Source organism: Limulus polyphemus, unplaced genomic scaffold (genome assembly GCF_000517525.1).
Source record: "Limulus polyphemus unplaced genomic scaffold, Limulus_polyphemus-2.1.2 Scaffold468, whole genome shotgun sequence".
In the NCBI taxonomy this organism is placed as follows: Eukaryota; Metazoa; Arthropoda; class Merostomata; order Xiphosura; family Limulidae; genus Limulus; species Limulus polyphemus.
In genome coordinates this window covers 357,674-372,558 of record NW_013666078.1, presented here as the reverse complement: position 1 = coordinate 372,558, position 14,885 = coordinate 357,674, and the positions used below count along the sequence as shown (strand labels likewise).

General features: G+C 33.4%; 1 protein-coding gene across 2 annotated transcripts in view; it reads right to left on the bottom strand.

The window, feature by feature from the left end:
* Positions 1–2,363: 2,363 nt before the first annotated feature.
* LOC106458473 (ephrin-B1-like) overlaps positions 2,364–14,885 on the bottom strand; it is a 369,101-nt gene continuing 356,579 nt past the window's right edge. For both annotated transcript variants that reach the window (XM_022384689.1, XM_022384691.1), the window contains exons 4-6: positions 13,978–14,082; positions 10,309–10,544; positions 2,364–6,795 (exon numbers count right to left, since the gene is read on the bottom strand). In XM_022384689.1, coding sequence (XP_022240397.1) covers positions 10,354–10,544; positions 13,978–14,082 — 296 coding nt within the window. In that variant the 3' untranslated portion in view covers positions 2,364–6,795; positions 10,309–10,353. The remainder of the gene's footprint in view (positions 6,796–10,308; positions 10,545–13,977; positions 14,083–14,885) is intronic.

The following is a 14,885-nucleotide window of genomic DNA, read 5'->3' as shown; positions in this document are numbered from 1 at the left end:
TTTATTAAGAACTGAAGATACTTGAGATACAGTCTAATTCCATTGTAGTTTTAATAGTTAAAATAATTTTTGTTTACATGGGTATTTTTACACTTCTAACTATGTTGAAGCCTGAAAATACAAGCTCCAATCTCGCATGACAGACCTTAATTTAAATACATTACTAATCCCAAAAGCTTATATTGGTTTAAGTTGTTCACTGTTCTGTTTCACTACTGTACAGTGAGTAACACATTAGTTATGGGAAACAACGAACATGTAAATAGATTTTATACGCCTTTGTCAAACAATATTTATGGCAATTTGTTAATTTTCAAGCAAATCTTTGTACCAAATTCTAAGAGCCTTCAGATTCCCATTTAGAGACTCTTAAAACAAAAACAAAATATTACAAATTTTAATTGTAAGTATATATTTCCATGTAAGTTCGTGGTATCTGTCTTTAGATCCTCTCAAAACCCCATTGACCCCCTGTGATGGCTCCAATTTTTAAAATTTCCAAAAAATATGAATTTGTTTTTTTGTTTTGATTGGCTTCTTACATGTTAATATCAATCTTAAAAGCAAATTGGTTCAGTCAAACCTGAGAACCCTAAAAACCCATTGACTTCTATATGAAGAATATCATTTATCATTACCAAAACTTGTAGATAAACATAATTTGAATAATAAACCATTGTTAATCTTAACCAATCTTAAAAGTAAATTGGTTCAGTCAAACCTGAAAACACTAAAAACCCATTGACTTCTATATGAAGAATATCATTTATCATTACCAAAACTTGTAGGTAAACATAATTTGAATAATAAACCATTGTTAATCTTAACCAATCTTAAAAGTAAATTGGTTCAGTCAAACCTGAGAACCATAAAAACCCATTGACTCCCACATGAAGACTGTTTTTTATCATTACCAAAAGCTGAAAGTATGCATAACTTGAATAATACACTATTGTTCACATTTTGTTTGTTGTAAAAACAAAGCTACCATTGTACAAATGAAATTATTGTTTGATGTCTAACCAATTGCTATAATTTCAGTAAGAAAATGTAATGTTAAAATATGATGATGATGCCATTATCATAAACCCACATTTACTTTTTGCCTATGCAATATCAATTTACTGTTTTCTAGCCTTTGTTTCTTCATAATAGAGGAAAAGTAAAAATCATAAGATTTTAATTCAATTAAAAAATAGAAACTGTTGAAACTAGCTTCCTATACATACTTTATATTACTTTGTTTATTTTGATAGGTGTTTTCGCGATATATTTGTTTCATTCCTCCCTCCACAGTTGTGCACCAGGTTTTCAGTTTCACTGTGGTGTTAGTGTGTGTGTGTTGTGTGCAGACGTGTCATGTACAACGGTTATGCCATGTGGCATAAAATAATATGACTTTTATGTGGGCTTGTTTGTACTCTCAATACATGGAGTTCTGTCTGGTATAGTCTGAAAAAGACATCATTCTAAAAAATGTGTAACAGTAATTACACATTTATCATTTAACTTGACAGTATTGACTGCACAAATTGATAATTTTTTAAATATCAGTTTCTATAAGGATATTATATATCATTTAAATAAATTTTTGCAATTCTTTCTAATGCATCAATGAAATATGTTTTCGTAGCTCTTATGACAGCAATAAAATAATGAGTTTTTATTTATATGTAGAACTCGGTGCTACTACTCACCTATCAAATAAATCTTCGATACAGTTATATAGACTATTGCACTTTAGTTATCTATATAACTGTATCGAAGATGTATTTCATATTATTGTACTTTATCTCTCATTGTTTATTTGTTCAGTTTATTGTTTTTATTTTTTGTTAACATGTTAAGAATTGTGTAGAAATATATCATCGAAAGATCTAGATTTAGCAATATATTTGTCACGTTATCTTGTCGCGGCTAACGAAATATAAGAAGAAACATGAGGCTTATAAACAATCTATATATATATATATATATATGCGCCAAAAACGTTAAGCTTTATTTTATGCTACAGAAAACATACAAAAATCGATTTTTTTAACATAACAGGACTGGGATAATCATTTGTTGAGACCAAACAATAAGCTAGGTGAGAACAACATCAAGACATTTTTTGTAATTGCTGTGGTTAATCAAAACATACACTTCTATATATCACATCCATAGGAAAATTTCTTAAGTTTTTACATTCGTGGGCAGTTTCTTGTATAACTTCTACTTACGGCAAGAACCAGTTATTTTGTTATAACTTTTGAAGTTCACTAAACATGAAAGAGTAGGTTACATAGTCTGTAAGTTTGAATCAATCAAAAATAAGTTAGATTTTTGAAAGAACATATAAAGGAAGTAAACCTTTGTTGTTGTTTTTTTTTGTTTTTTGTATGAAATTCAGCCACGTTTCATTGAGCAGATTAAGAACCGGGTAAAACATCTTTCATCACAAGCTATGCCAGAATCACATCACTTAAACATATAAACCTTCCATCAGGTAATAAATAGATTATTTCTACAAATGTTTGCAACATGTCTCTTCCTTGTTCCAATCGTTCGCAAAGTACGGTGTAACTGTGATATTCCTTGTTCCAATCCCTCGCAAAGTACGGTGTAACAGTGATATTAATTCCTTGTTCCAATTCTTCGCAAAGTACGGTGTAAAAGTAATATAAATTCCTTGTTCCAGTTCCTCCTGAAGTACGGTATAACAATGTTGTTAATTCCCTGTTCCAGTTCCTCCTGAAGTACGGTATAACAATGTTGTTAATTCCCTGTTCCAGTTCCTCCTGAAGTACGGTATAACAATGATATTAATTCCTTGTTCCAGTTCCTCATGAAATACGGTAGAAAATGATGTTAATTCCTTGTTCCAGTTCCTCTTGAAATACGGTAGAAAATGATGTTAATTCCTTGTTCCAGTTCCTTTTGAAATACGGTAGAACAATGATGTTAATTCCTTGTTCCAGTTCCTCTTGAAATACGCTATAACAATGATATTAATTCCTTGTTCCAGTTCCTCTTGAAATACGCTATAACAATGATATTAATTCCTTGTTCCAGTTCCTCCTGAAGTACGGTATAACAATGATGTTAATTCCTTGTTCCAGTTCCTCTTGAAATACGGTATAACAATGATGTTAATTCCTTGTTCCAATTCCTCCTGAAGTATGGTATAATAGTGATATATCTTCTCATCTTCATGATATCAATCCACTTTACGTGCTTCAAAGCCACAAAAGTCAACTATACAGCTAGCTACACACTCCAACATTTTACATGCTACAAACAGTTTAATACTGAAGTGAACTTTAAAACCCAGCAGAAAATGTATCCAACCCACCCATTTGGACCTAACTCAAACCCCCTGGACAAGTCCATAACCTCAGCTACGACAACATTTAAACACAAAGTTGGGGTAAAACCAAAGAAAACCACATGGTTTATTTCTGTCAACATGAACATGACCCAACATTTTATTGTACACGCCCATTGGTTTTCTCATTCTTTGTATTTATTTGTTTATTTTTTAAAGATACTATCAGATGATGTACAGCAACAGTAGGTTGAGGGTAACCACGAGCTTAGTATTATAATTCTATTAAATACAGTTTAAACTTAAAACAAGAGAGAAAACTGGAAGAAAAAAAAATCAGGTCAAATACGTTCATAATACCTATTGGTGAATAAGGCCTTTCTATAAATATCAATGTAAGTGTCTCACATATCTAAGTACGTTTTAGACATTCACAGACACGCCAATAATTTCTTACGTTTTTAAAGAATTTGAGGTTCAAAAAAAATATGTGTTTCATTTATTACTGGTTAAACAAACAAACAAACTTCTGGTTCGGAAAATTACTAGCAAGGTCTTATATATATCTATATAACGCATCCTAATATCTCGGAAATTTATTCCAAATACTACAGTTGAACCAATAAGTTAGCAAATCACATCTTGGAAAGCTATTTATATATTTACGATACCGAGTATACAGTTATTGTTTTCACTCGAGAACTGCTAAGCCTGAATCCTGATTTCAATGTCACATATTTAGTCAAATTTAGCGGTAAGTTTACGGACTTACAACGTTAAAATCCGGGGTTTGATTCCACACAGTGGACACAACAGATAGCCCAATGTAGCTTTGCTCTAAAACAAGTAAACAAATTCAGACAAAAGAGTATAAACAGCAACAGATCACACAAAAATAATAGGAAGGTTTTAAGTGGCATGTTTCCTGTATCTAAAACTATAACCAGGTTATTACTTGCTTTTAAATAAATATATATTTTTTTAAATATTGAAACTTATAGACAAAAATCACTAATATTGAGAATACAGTTCCAATAATGCAGTTCAAATACTTTATACCAAACTGTTTTACCTCATACAGTCTATTGCTAATTGTTTTCACTGGCTATTGTTATTTTTAGCATCAACTCGGAGGAAAGATTATTTCTTCATCGTACTTTTTCTTTGAAAAAACAAATCATTACAAACGTTGGCTAGACCTCGTATTTAAAATTCGATACTGCGCAACTCTGTAGTCACTTAAGCACTATCGATTAAAATAAAAAATGTCCACTGGAATTTATTTTAGATAAAAAAATGTCCACTTGAATTTATTTTAAAATGAAAAAAACGTCCACTGGAATTTGTTTCCTGCTATGCAGTGTTATAACTCATACTTCCTAATCTGTTTGAAATGTGTGCTTTTAGGCAAGACATAAAGTTGACTTTTAAACAGAACTCTTAACAAGTTGTAATGGCGAAAACACCTTCTCTTACGACGTTTTGAAAATAAAATTTAAATAAAATAAAAAAAACACAATTAATAACAACTGTTAATTTGCTTAGATTATCCAAATTATTAGAAGGATCTATTTGGACACGTTTATTCTAAAATAACATGGTTAAAAAATAATGCTGAGTGGATTTAATGTGCTTGAACTAAGGTCACTGTACTCATAAGGCACTGTGCACTAGATACTATTTGGCACAATAGTTTTTAAATAGAACCTGACCTTCAATTTCGGCAAATCTTTGGTTCCCGTCGTGTTGACCAACATATTTTTACTTCAAACTCGTATATCATAGGAAATTGGTTATTAATTAACATGTGACTCTATACTTGATTGTATTACTTCGTACTTTCCTCCCTAAACAAAGTATTTACCACATTCTGAGAAGAATAATTTCCTTTTGTTTCCATGACTACCATTGTTGCGGTTAACAGACTACGATAAACCAAGTGTTAATATCGTTTCACTCAATTATTTGTTTTCATGATTACCATTGTCGCGGATAACAGACTGCTGTAACTCAGTGATAATATTATTCCACACAATTATTTGTTTCCATGACTACCATTGCCGCGGATAACAGATTGTCGTAACTCAATGTTAATATCATTCGACAGAATCCACACAACATTGGGATTAGTAGAACAATAAATCAAGTACGAACGAAATAAGTGAGATATAGCAGTAGAAATCGCGTAAAGTGCTCGAAATTTGTATTAACTGGATTAAATACCAATCTCACGCATTGTCTTAAACTATATGATTGGCCATTGCACTATATAATGTCTTAAATCATATGATTGGTCAAAGTACCATATAATATGTCTCATTAGTCAATGTACCTTTGTATTAAGTATGAGAACTATTGCAATGGTAATTATTGTAACTGTCTGATCTGCGTTACAGTTTTACCACATTACAAATAATTACCATATGTCATCAAACGAATAAGTGAGCAAACTAATGTTAAGAAATATTAACTGGATAACAACTTTTCATTTTTTCTAAAGCAACTTGGTAAACAGCACTCTAAGTCTTTAATAATGTTTTACTAACAATACATATAGAGTTTGCTAGGCACCAAATCTTACACGACACGAGTCACGTGACTGTACACAATGACATTAGAAATGCCAATTCGACTTATTTTACTGTTCATGATCGGTCACATTTATAGGTAGAAAATGAAATACAAACTGTTTATAACTTTGAGTCGATAATAATAATACCATATCATTAACACATATGGGATTTGCTGGGTAATAATTCTTACACGAAAGGAGTCACGTGACTCTACACAACTGCAGTAGAAATGCCAATTCAACTGATTTTTTTTAACATTCATATTTGTAGGCGACAAATTAAAACAAATATAGTTATAAATTTTGAACAGTGGCTTGAAAGAGCAAACATTTCAAAGATACTTTATATTTATGTTGTCGTATTTGTTGTTATCAATACAAAGTCTTATTCCAGATCACTGTAGATTAGCAATGTAGATAGACTACAAGATGCTGCAAATCAAAATGTACTTCTTTTACACGTTTTTTTGAAGGAAATTTATTTTCGCAAAGCTCGCAACTCCACCTGGAAAGCCCTAATCATTGTTAACTAGCGGGTACGTTCACTTTGAATAATATACCGAATTGATAAGTTTACATTTAAACTTTAGTAATCAGAACAAGGAGAAAAACAGTCTCCTTAAAAAAAAAATACGACTTGTTCACTGACCAGATGTCCATTGGCTTCTCGGTCGGAGCCTTTTTTTTTCAACACCTATATTACAGGGCACTATGGTACAGCTGTACACGGCAAAATATTGAAAAGTTTTAATATAGTACTTCTTAATCGACGAAGTTCATCTTGTCTGAAAAATTACAATGAATAGCGACACTAGCGACACCACTGGCACGCGAATTCCGTGGAAATCGGACGCTGTGTTGTTGACCAGTTCTTCGTTTTTAGCTCGTGTCTCTTTCGACTGTTTGTCTTTGTTTTCTGAAAGAAAAGATAAAAAATAAATATTGATTCATTGCCTCCTTGGATTCAGTTAATATTGAAATCCAAGATTATCTACATAAATACGAGGTAATTGTAACGGAAGTTTTGCAATTCAGTGCGTCGTATCTCACAAACAGACAGGCAGAAGAAGGTAAAATTGTACGTAGGAGGTGGTGAAGGTATCATGCATGGTTATCCCATGTTGCCACCAGGGACGCCACTACGACCTAATGTCTTATCAATCTCAGCAACGGTTCAAAATGTGCTCCTCCAGAGTCTAGAATGCATTGTATCCGTGTGACAATGGACATTAATACAACAATGCACATCTCACCTGGTATGTTGATTACTTCCTGGACAAGTGCATTCTGATGTCTGGAATAGCACGAGGCTTCCCAGAGTCCAATTATTGCTTCAGGTATTTCCCAACCAGAAAACTTCTGATGTTAGTATGTCTGTTAAACAAAGTGGCCATTCACAAGGAAAGTAACGTAAAAAGATTCTGCCCTGAAAGTGCTCCTACAAGATGCATTTCATCTGCTTACCAATATACGGAGAGGTACCATCCTTCATTAAAACCATAATGTCTCTCCCATTTTGTTGCTGTAGGATGGTACCGTGCAGCATTGACTGTATAGGTTTGTACTCCATGGGCTGGTGATTTTTTCAAAACGTACTTCCAATAACAAAGTCAACTTAGCAACATGAAAGAGTGTAGAAAATGTTACATGTGGATTAGTTTCTGACCAGATAATGCAGTTGGCACTTCCAGAAAGAACAACAATGCTTTATCAGCCCATTAGATATTGACAGGCCATTGGTAATGGACTTCCACTCTTGTCAAGAACTGCAACACAAAATCAAAATATCAGTTTAAATTGATCTTGATGCAGCTTGTAAGGAAACACTCAAACAGTTGCCCGAAGAACCTTACAAACAGTTCAACAAGTATGCATAGATGCAACAGGGCATGTTATGTTGCCCGGTGTCTGTATTTGCCATGGCATGGTTGACTACAACGATGGCTTTAGTATGTGTAAGTGTACTTGGCTCATCACAAGTGCAACCTATTTCCTCAAATGTTTTTATGAACTTACGAACAACAACACTGAAACAAGACCCTCTGTAGACGTTATATGTACTCTATGGTATTCCCTGATAGCTGCCTCAACGTTGCATCCTTACACCTCCTTACTCAGTTGTTAGTTTCAAGAGGGTTGAAAGAACTGCTCTTCGATCGACAAGCCCATTTATACACATGGTAAATATGCGAAAGAAACCACTGTGGTACCCCTGGTTGTAACATGTATCAACTGTGGCATTTGCACCTGCATGCTATCCTTAACATCCATGTTATATTCCACCTTCCAGTACTCCGTGCTGCTTTGTAAGATATGACGTGCTGAAATGCGAAACTTTCTTCTTCATCACCCTGTACGTTAGACACTAGGTGCTGTTAATTTGGTTTATTATTTTAAAAACTATAGATTAATCCAAATTTCAAACTGAATGTTACATATTGGCTTTTTTTTGCAAGGTAACAAATACAGAAATACTACATATTATATATTAGTGGAGTTTCTTTACTAAATGACAAATACTAAATAGAGTCTTGACCAAAATGTTTGCATATTTTGTAACAAATAAGATCATTATTAAGATGGAATACAAATACACTACTTAGTGCTGTCAAACTGAGAAATGCATGTTATATTAAACATCTACATATGTAATTTGTATAATAAGACAGGTTCTATGGACATCATGAACGATTTATTAGAACAACAAACAATTTTTTCAAACACCTGTAGAGAGATGTGTAATTCAGCATTTCATCTATCACAAGAAAACCTTACCAAAACATATATAATGACGAAATATAACATCAAATTATTTTAAATAGCGTCTCTAACCTTATATCAGTTCATACTAAACATTCAGTACTTGTTTGGTTCTCCCCATACTCCAATAGCCTCTGCAAGGCGACATGACATGCTGTCCATGAGATTATTGATGTAATACACCATGATTTCATCCCAACTTGTCACTAGAAAAAGCTGCAACTTAAATATAGTAGCTGGTTAAGGGTCGTGGTTAGAAATTTTCCGGCTCAGTTCTACCCAAAAATTCTCAATGGGATTACAATCTAGAGACTTTGCTGACCATGGCAATCTTATAACGTCCCGCTGGTCAAGATAATCCTTGGCAATACGTGCACTGTGGGCAGTAGTACTGTCATCCTGGAACATAAAGTTATTGCCAAATATTGCCCTAGCATATGGCAGAAATCTCATCTCCATGTGATGCCTGTAGGAGGCGCATTGATGATTCCCTGGAGGATATAAAGAGCAGTTTTTTCACCATGATGAATAGCTGCCCAAACATATACTGCACCACTTTCTGTGTGTTCTTTGTGGGAAAGACAGTCTTCCCTCATCTGTTCTCCAGGTAAACAACGAACACGAATCCTACCATCAGCCTTAACAAACCAAAAACAGGACTCATCTGAAAAGATAACATGTCGCCAGTATCTTAACTGTAAGATGGCATGCTGTCTTGTCCAAGTAACATGGTGACGGTGGTGAATTCTGGTTAATATCGTTTTGCAGACAGCCCTTGTTGCAAAATAACTTTGTTTGGTCAGTTTCCTATTCACTGTTCTTCTGGATGCTTTGGAATGAATGTATTTATGCCATTTCTGTCGTAAGGTTTTGCAAGACTTCTTTCAACTTTGGCATGCTAACCTGACCACACGGTCATCTCGGACAGTAGTTTTTCGGCGTCCACCAGTATACTTTCCTGGAACAAGGTTTCTTGTAGTCCGATGACGTTTCAGGATTCTGGATACAGTACATTGGGAGTACCCTACTGTTCTGGCAATGTCCGTTTGCTTCATATCATTTTTGGACCGTCGAACAATTTGACACCCTATAACTTCTGACACGTGACAAAGCATGACTCTACACCAAGTACAGAGAAATTGCCTAAATAAAACGTTGATCTGCTTCGAAAAAGATTATATCAAAAGCTCACCCTTTTATACACAACAGGTGTGTATGTTTGTTTTGACGAACAAATGTTCAAAACAACTTATACAGATCAGAATAACAACTCGTACATGTTTGTCTGATCACAAGCTACCTTCCCTGTTTCTACTCGGACATTTACTCAATAACTACTTCATGCATGTACACAGTAACATCAATATAGAACAGTATGCAAACATTTTGGCCAAGACTGTATTATATAAATTAGTATATACTTTTAATCTCATCAGCTTGTGTTTAAAGTATAGACATATTTTAAAAATTGTTTTTATAAATAGTATTTTCACTACACCTGTTCTGAAATAAACGTTCATGATTCCTGATTAGCATGAAATTTACATAGATTTCTACTTCCACCAATGCAACATATAAATAGCGTAACAGTCGAAATATAGCAGAGATGTATATTTCGGTTTCTTAGCGAGTTGGTTACGTTAATACATGGGTCGTTTCGGTTTCTTACCGTTCTTCTTGGGAATTATTTTTTTCTTGTCTTCTCGAGATGGCACTACATAGGTCTTAATTGTTGGTGGCTTAGAGGGAAACGCGGATTAAACCATCCAAATAGTACGTCAGCATCTGTAGATGTTGGCTGCATGGTGGTGGTCGTAGTGGTGATGGTAGAAGGTGTAACCAAAGGCTTACGGGCGGGAAATGTTGCACTTGACACAGTCGAGCTGATGGCAGTAGTGCTCTTCTCTGTGGTGAAGAAAGCAAAATGTATTTGGAATGTAACATTGTATTCTATCTGACGCTCCAATTAATTATTGGAATGTAACATTGTATTCTACCTGATGATCCAATTAATTATTATAATGTAACATTGTATTCTATCTGATGCTCCAATTAATTATTATAATGTAACATTATATTCTATCTGATGCTCCAATTAATTCTTAGAATGCAACATTGTATTCTATCTCATGCTCCAATTAATTCTTAGAATGTAACATTGTATTCTATCTGATGATCCAATTAATTATTATAATGTAACATTGTATTCTACCTGATGATCCAATTAATTATTATAATGTAACATTATATTCTATCTGATGCTCCAATTAATTCTTAGAATGTAACATTGTATTCTATCTGATGCTCCAATTAATTCTTAGAATGTAACATTGTATTCTATCTGATGCTCCAATTAATTCTTAGAATGCAACATTGTATTCTATCTGATGCTCCAATTAATTCTTGCCAAATAAATTTGTTGGCCTTGATCTTCAGACTTTTTAATATGATAAGAAGTGAAACATGGTAAGTGGAGTTCATGGAATAAATTATATCCTCGAAACCACAAACACTTCCTAGACAATAACCATGGAGAGAAAGTAAGGTTAAGATTGATTGAGAGTGTTTCCTCATCTTATCATCAACTTATAATGAAAGCAATCTTCCTATATAGATCAAAATTGAAAAATTAACCCAGTAATTAACATAACTCAATTAATATGCAGTTCTCTCTCTTAAATATTAGAATGCATTGATTCATCAATTGGGTACCCTTGTAGTTAGCAATGTTTTCAGCCATAATCTCAACCATGCCTCATGATTTTCGTAACTTCTATTCGTGATGCTAGAATCCACTGTCGTGTTTAATCAGTAGAAACAGATTACATGCTACACCAGATGGAGCTTACATATGTTGTCCGTTTATACCATTTGATAGGGAATTAATGACCAACACATATGTTTAGTAATACGATTAAAGACATGAAAAGAAATTTTTCACAGTAATCTTTCATTAAGAGTTTCAGCAACTACAACCTTTCTCGTTCAATAGCTGCAACGTTTCTTTTCATTTACGTGTACATAATAGTTTTGAATAAATATTGACTGTTTTTAATTTTATTTTTATAACTTAAGAAGTATGCCCCTAGAAACAAAAGGAGCGAAATCACACCTTAGAGGTGTGAAGAACTGACACCACACCTTTCCTTAGGAGGGACATTGAATTGTTGGAAAGAACTCAGAGGAGGGTTACTAGAATGATGCCTGAGATGGAAGGGTTGTCGTACAAGGAGTGGTTAAGATCTCTGAAATTGTTTTCTCTTGAAAAAAAAGTTAGAGGGGATCTGATTGAGGTGTTTAAGATTGTTAAGGGAATTGATAGTGTTGATGCATCATCTTTTTTCATACTTAACAGTGAGAATATTAGGACCAGGGGACACAAATATAAATTTTGGCAGGGTAAAAGTCATCTTCTGTTAAGATAATTTTATTTTTCTAACAGGGTGGTTGGCCTTTGAAATGGATTGCTTTCATATGTTGTGAAAACAGTAAATTAAGTGAGATTAAGAGAAAGCTTGATACCTGTATGAACGATAAGGACTGGCTATAAGGTTTTTTAAAAATAATTTTAGTTTAGTTTAGAGGATAGGATAGCCTAGATGGACCAATAGCTCCCTCGTTGTCGCTAAAATACACTCTTAATGAAGTTACAAGATTTTAGAGCTATTTGTTCTAATGTTAAATGAGTAAGAAGAGATTTTACAGGTATTCGTTTCAATCATGTTTACTGAGCAATATACCTTTAACTGACGAATTTTATCATGTTTTCTTCTTTACAATACACACATAAAAAAAGATATTTCAAGTTCTCAGTTACAGGTATGTGTTTACACATTTGTGTGTGTATCTCCCATGGTGTACATACTACACATACAAATAAATACAAGATAATTCGTGTGAGTTATCATAACTTGAATTATAAATATAACATGGATTGGAATAACCTTAACAGTGTCATGAAAGAAAGGGGTATTGGTGTAATGGTTGATCAGTCTCTTAAGTCGTCCAAGATCCAAGCTGCATGCTGTTTCTAGTGGTAGGGCTAATGGGATTTTAGGTGGTAACTACAGAAATGTTAAAGACAAGTCTAAAGAGATAGTAATGTTATTGTTGATGTCATTAAGCAGGCCAAATATGGAGTCAAGTGTTTAGTCTTGAGCTCCTTACCTTAGGAATGACATTGAATTGTTGGAAAGGGTTCAGAGGAGGGGTACTAAGATGATACCTGTAAAAAGTCGTCATACAAAGATTAAGATCACTGGAATTGTTTTCTCTCAAAAAAAAAGTTTAGAGGAGATCAGATTGAGGTGTTTAAGATTATAAAAGTAACTGATATGTTAATTCGTCATCTTTTTTCATACTTAATGGTGAGAATAGTAAGACTAGGGGACAGAAGTATAAACTTTGGCAGGTTGGAGTCATCTTCAGGTAAGACATTTTTATTTTTCTAACAAGGTGGTTGGCTGAAGCAAAGTTGCCTTCAGATGTGATGGATGCAGTTAATTTAAGGGTGTTTAAGGGAAGACTTGGTAAATATTTGAATGATAAGGGCTGGCTTTGAGTGTTGTATTTTAATTTTAAAGTTCAGTTTAATGGATGAGACAGTCTAGATGGCCCAACAGATCCCTTGTTGTCCTTAAGTTAAATTCTATGTATGTCTATGTATCAAAATTTACTCTTGGAGTATGGTTAAAAAGAAAATATAAAATAATGGCAACTGTGTTTGGAACAAGTAGTTTACAAACTAGTAATTCCATATTACTTCTGCCATTATACTGTTACGACAGCGGAAGTCACGCGACGCTGTGAACATGCGCGCTAGAGTTCTCGAAGGATCATGAATTATCGAGGAACCCCGCGAATGTCCGAGAGTTTGCCAGACGCCCTTTTTTTTTGTATATAAGCCCGGCAATTAAAGCCAACGATAGATAGATATGCAGATAGATTGAAGAGATAAATAATTGAGTCAAGCGAACAGTAGGCACCGTAAGTAAGTGTGTGAATCACTGTGATTTATAGCGTGTGTTATAAAGATTGTTAAGTTTAAAGTGACTGTGGAAATTCTGTGTATTACAAAAAGTTGTATCAAGAAAGAATAAACTAGTTTTAATTAAGAAAGAACTTGTATCGTTGAAGTTCCGCGGAAAGAATTTATACCGGAAAGTAACAAATGAGCAGAGACGTAACAATACGTTCAAGTTAACTAATGCGAACTATAAAGAGATAAAAACTGTATTATGGCCTCGCTGCGACATTTAAAGGATAAATCAAAATTATATAAACAAACACAGTCGAACGTCATTTTCATCAACAACCTCATAAATACTGAAAACCTTACTTTTCGTGGGATCGCAGCACACTTTGAAGATAATCTTCATATTACGAGAAGCACAGCGTCCACCCATACGCTGGTTTAGTTGATCAAGCCTTCCACCAGATGTCGCTAAGGAATATAACGATCTAAATTAATATTTTCGATGGATTGGAATTTAAAAAAAGTATGATTAATTTTATTACACACACACACACACTATGTTAAATATAAGCTGACACTTTTTTAAAAGAACTTAAAAAAGTTTAATTACTCTTTCCGGTAGCACCTTAAAACGGTAGTTTCTGACTTCAAACACATTTTAATGACAGATGAGGCGTTTCTAGATATAAAATACAAGATATGAAACCAAACCCTAGTTTGTGTTACTGGATCTTTGTGTGATATAATTCAAGCATTGTTATACAAAAACATACTTTGTAATTGATTAGGTTCGAAAGTACGAAAAGTTGGATTTTGTTTTTTTCTTATTATATTTTTTTACATGAATTTTTTTTTAAATTATATATTTTATTCTTTTAGCCATCAGCACGACTAAACTCCTGACTCCTGCTGTTAGATCACTACAATAGTTACCGATTTTTTTTTCAAAAACATAATTAAAAATCACTTAAATTGTGTTTTGTTATTTTATAAACCTAGTCGATTTGTTTTTTAAATGCCATTTTCTTTCTAATGCAAATGAGATTATGGGTTGATTTATTATTCGCCCGTAGATGAAGTTATGGGTTAATATTTTTTCTTAATTTGTAGCTTTGTAAAATTATGGGTTGGTTTTTACAGTTAATGTTAAGGATCGAGTTATTTTTTGTTTTAAGTTTTTTCTAATGCTAAATACATTCCACAACAAGCCAATTATTTCAATTATTGATAACTGCAATAGAAAGAATTTAAAAAGTTTGGTACTAACCGCA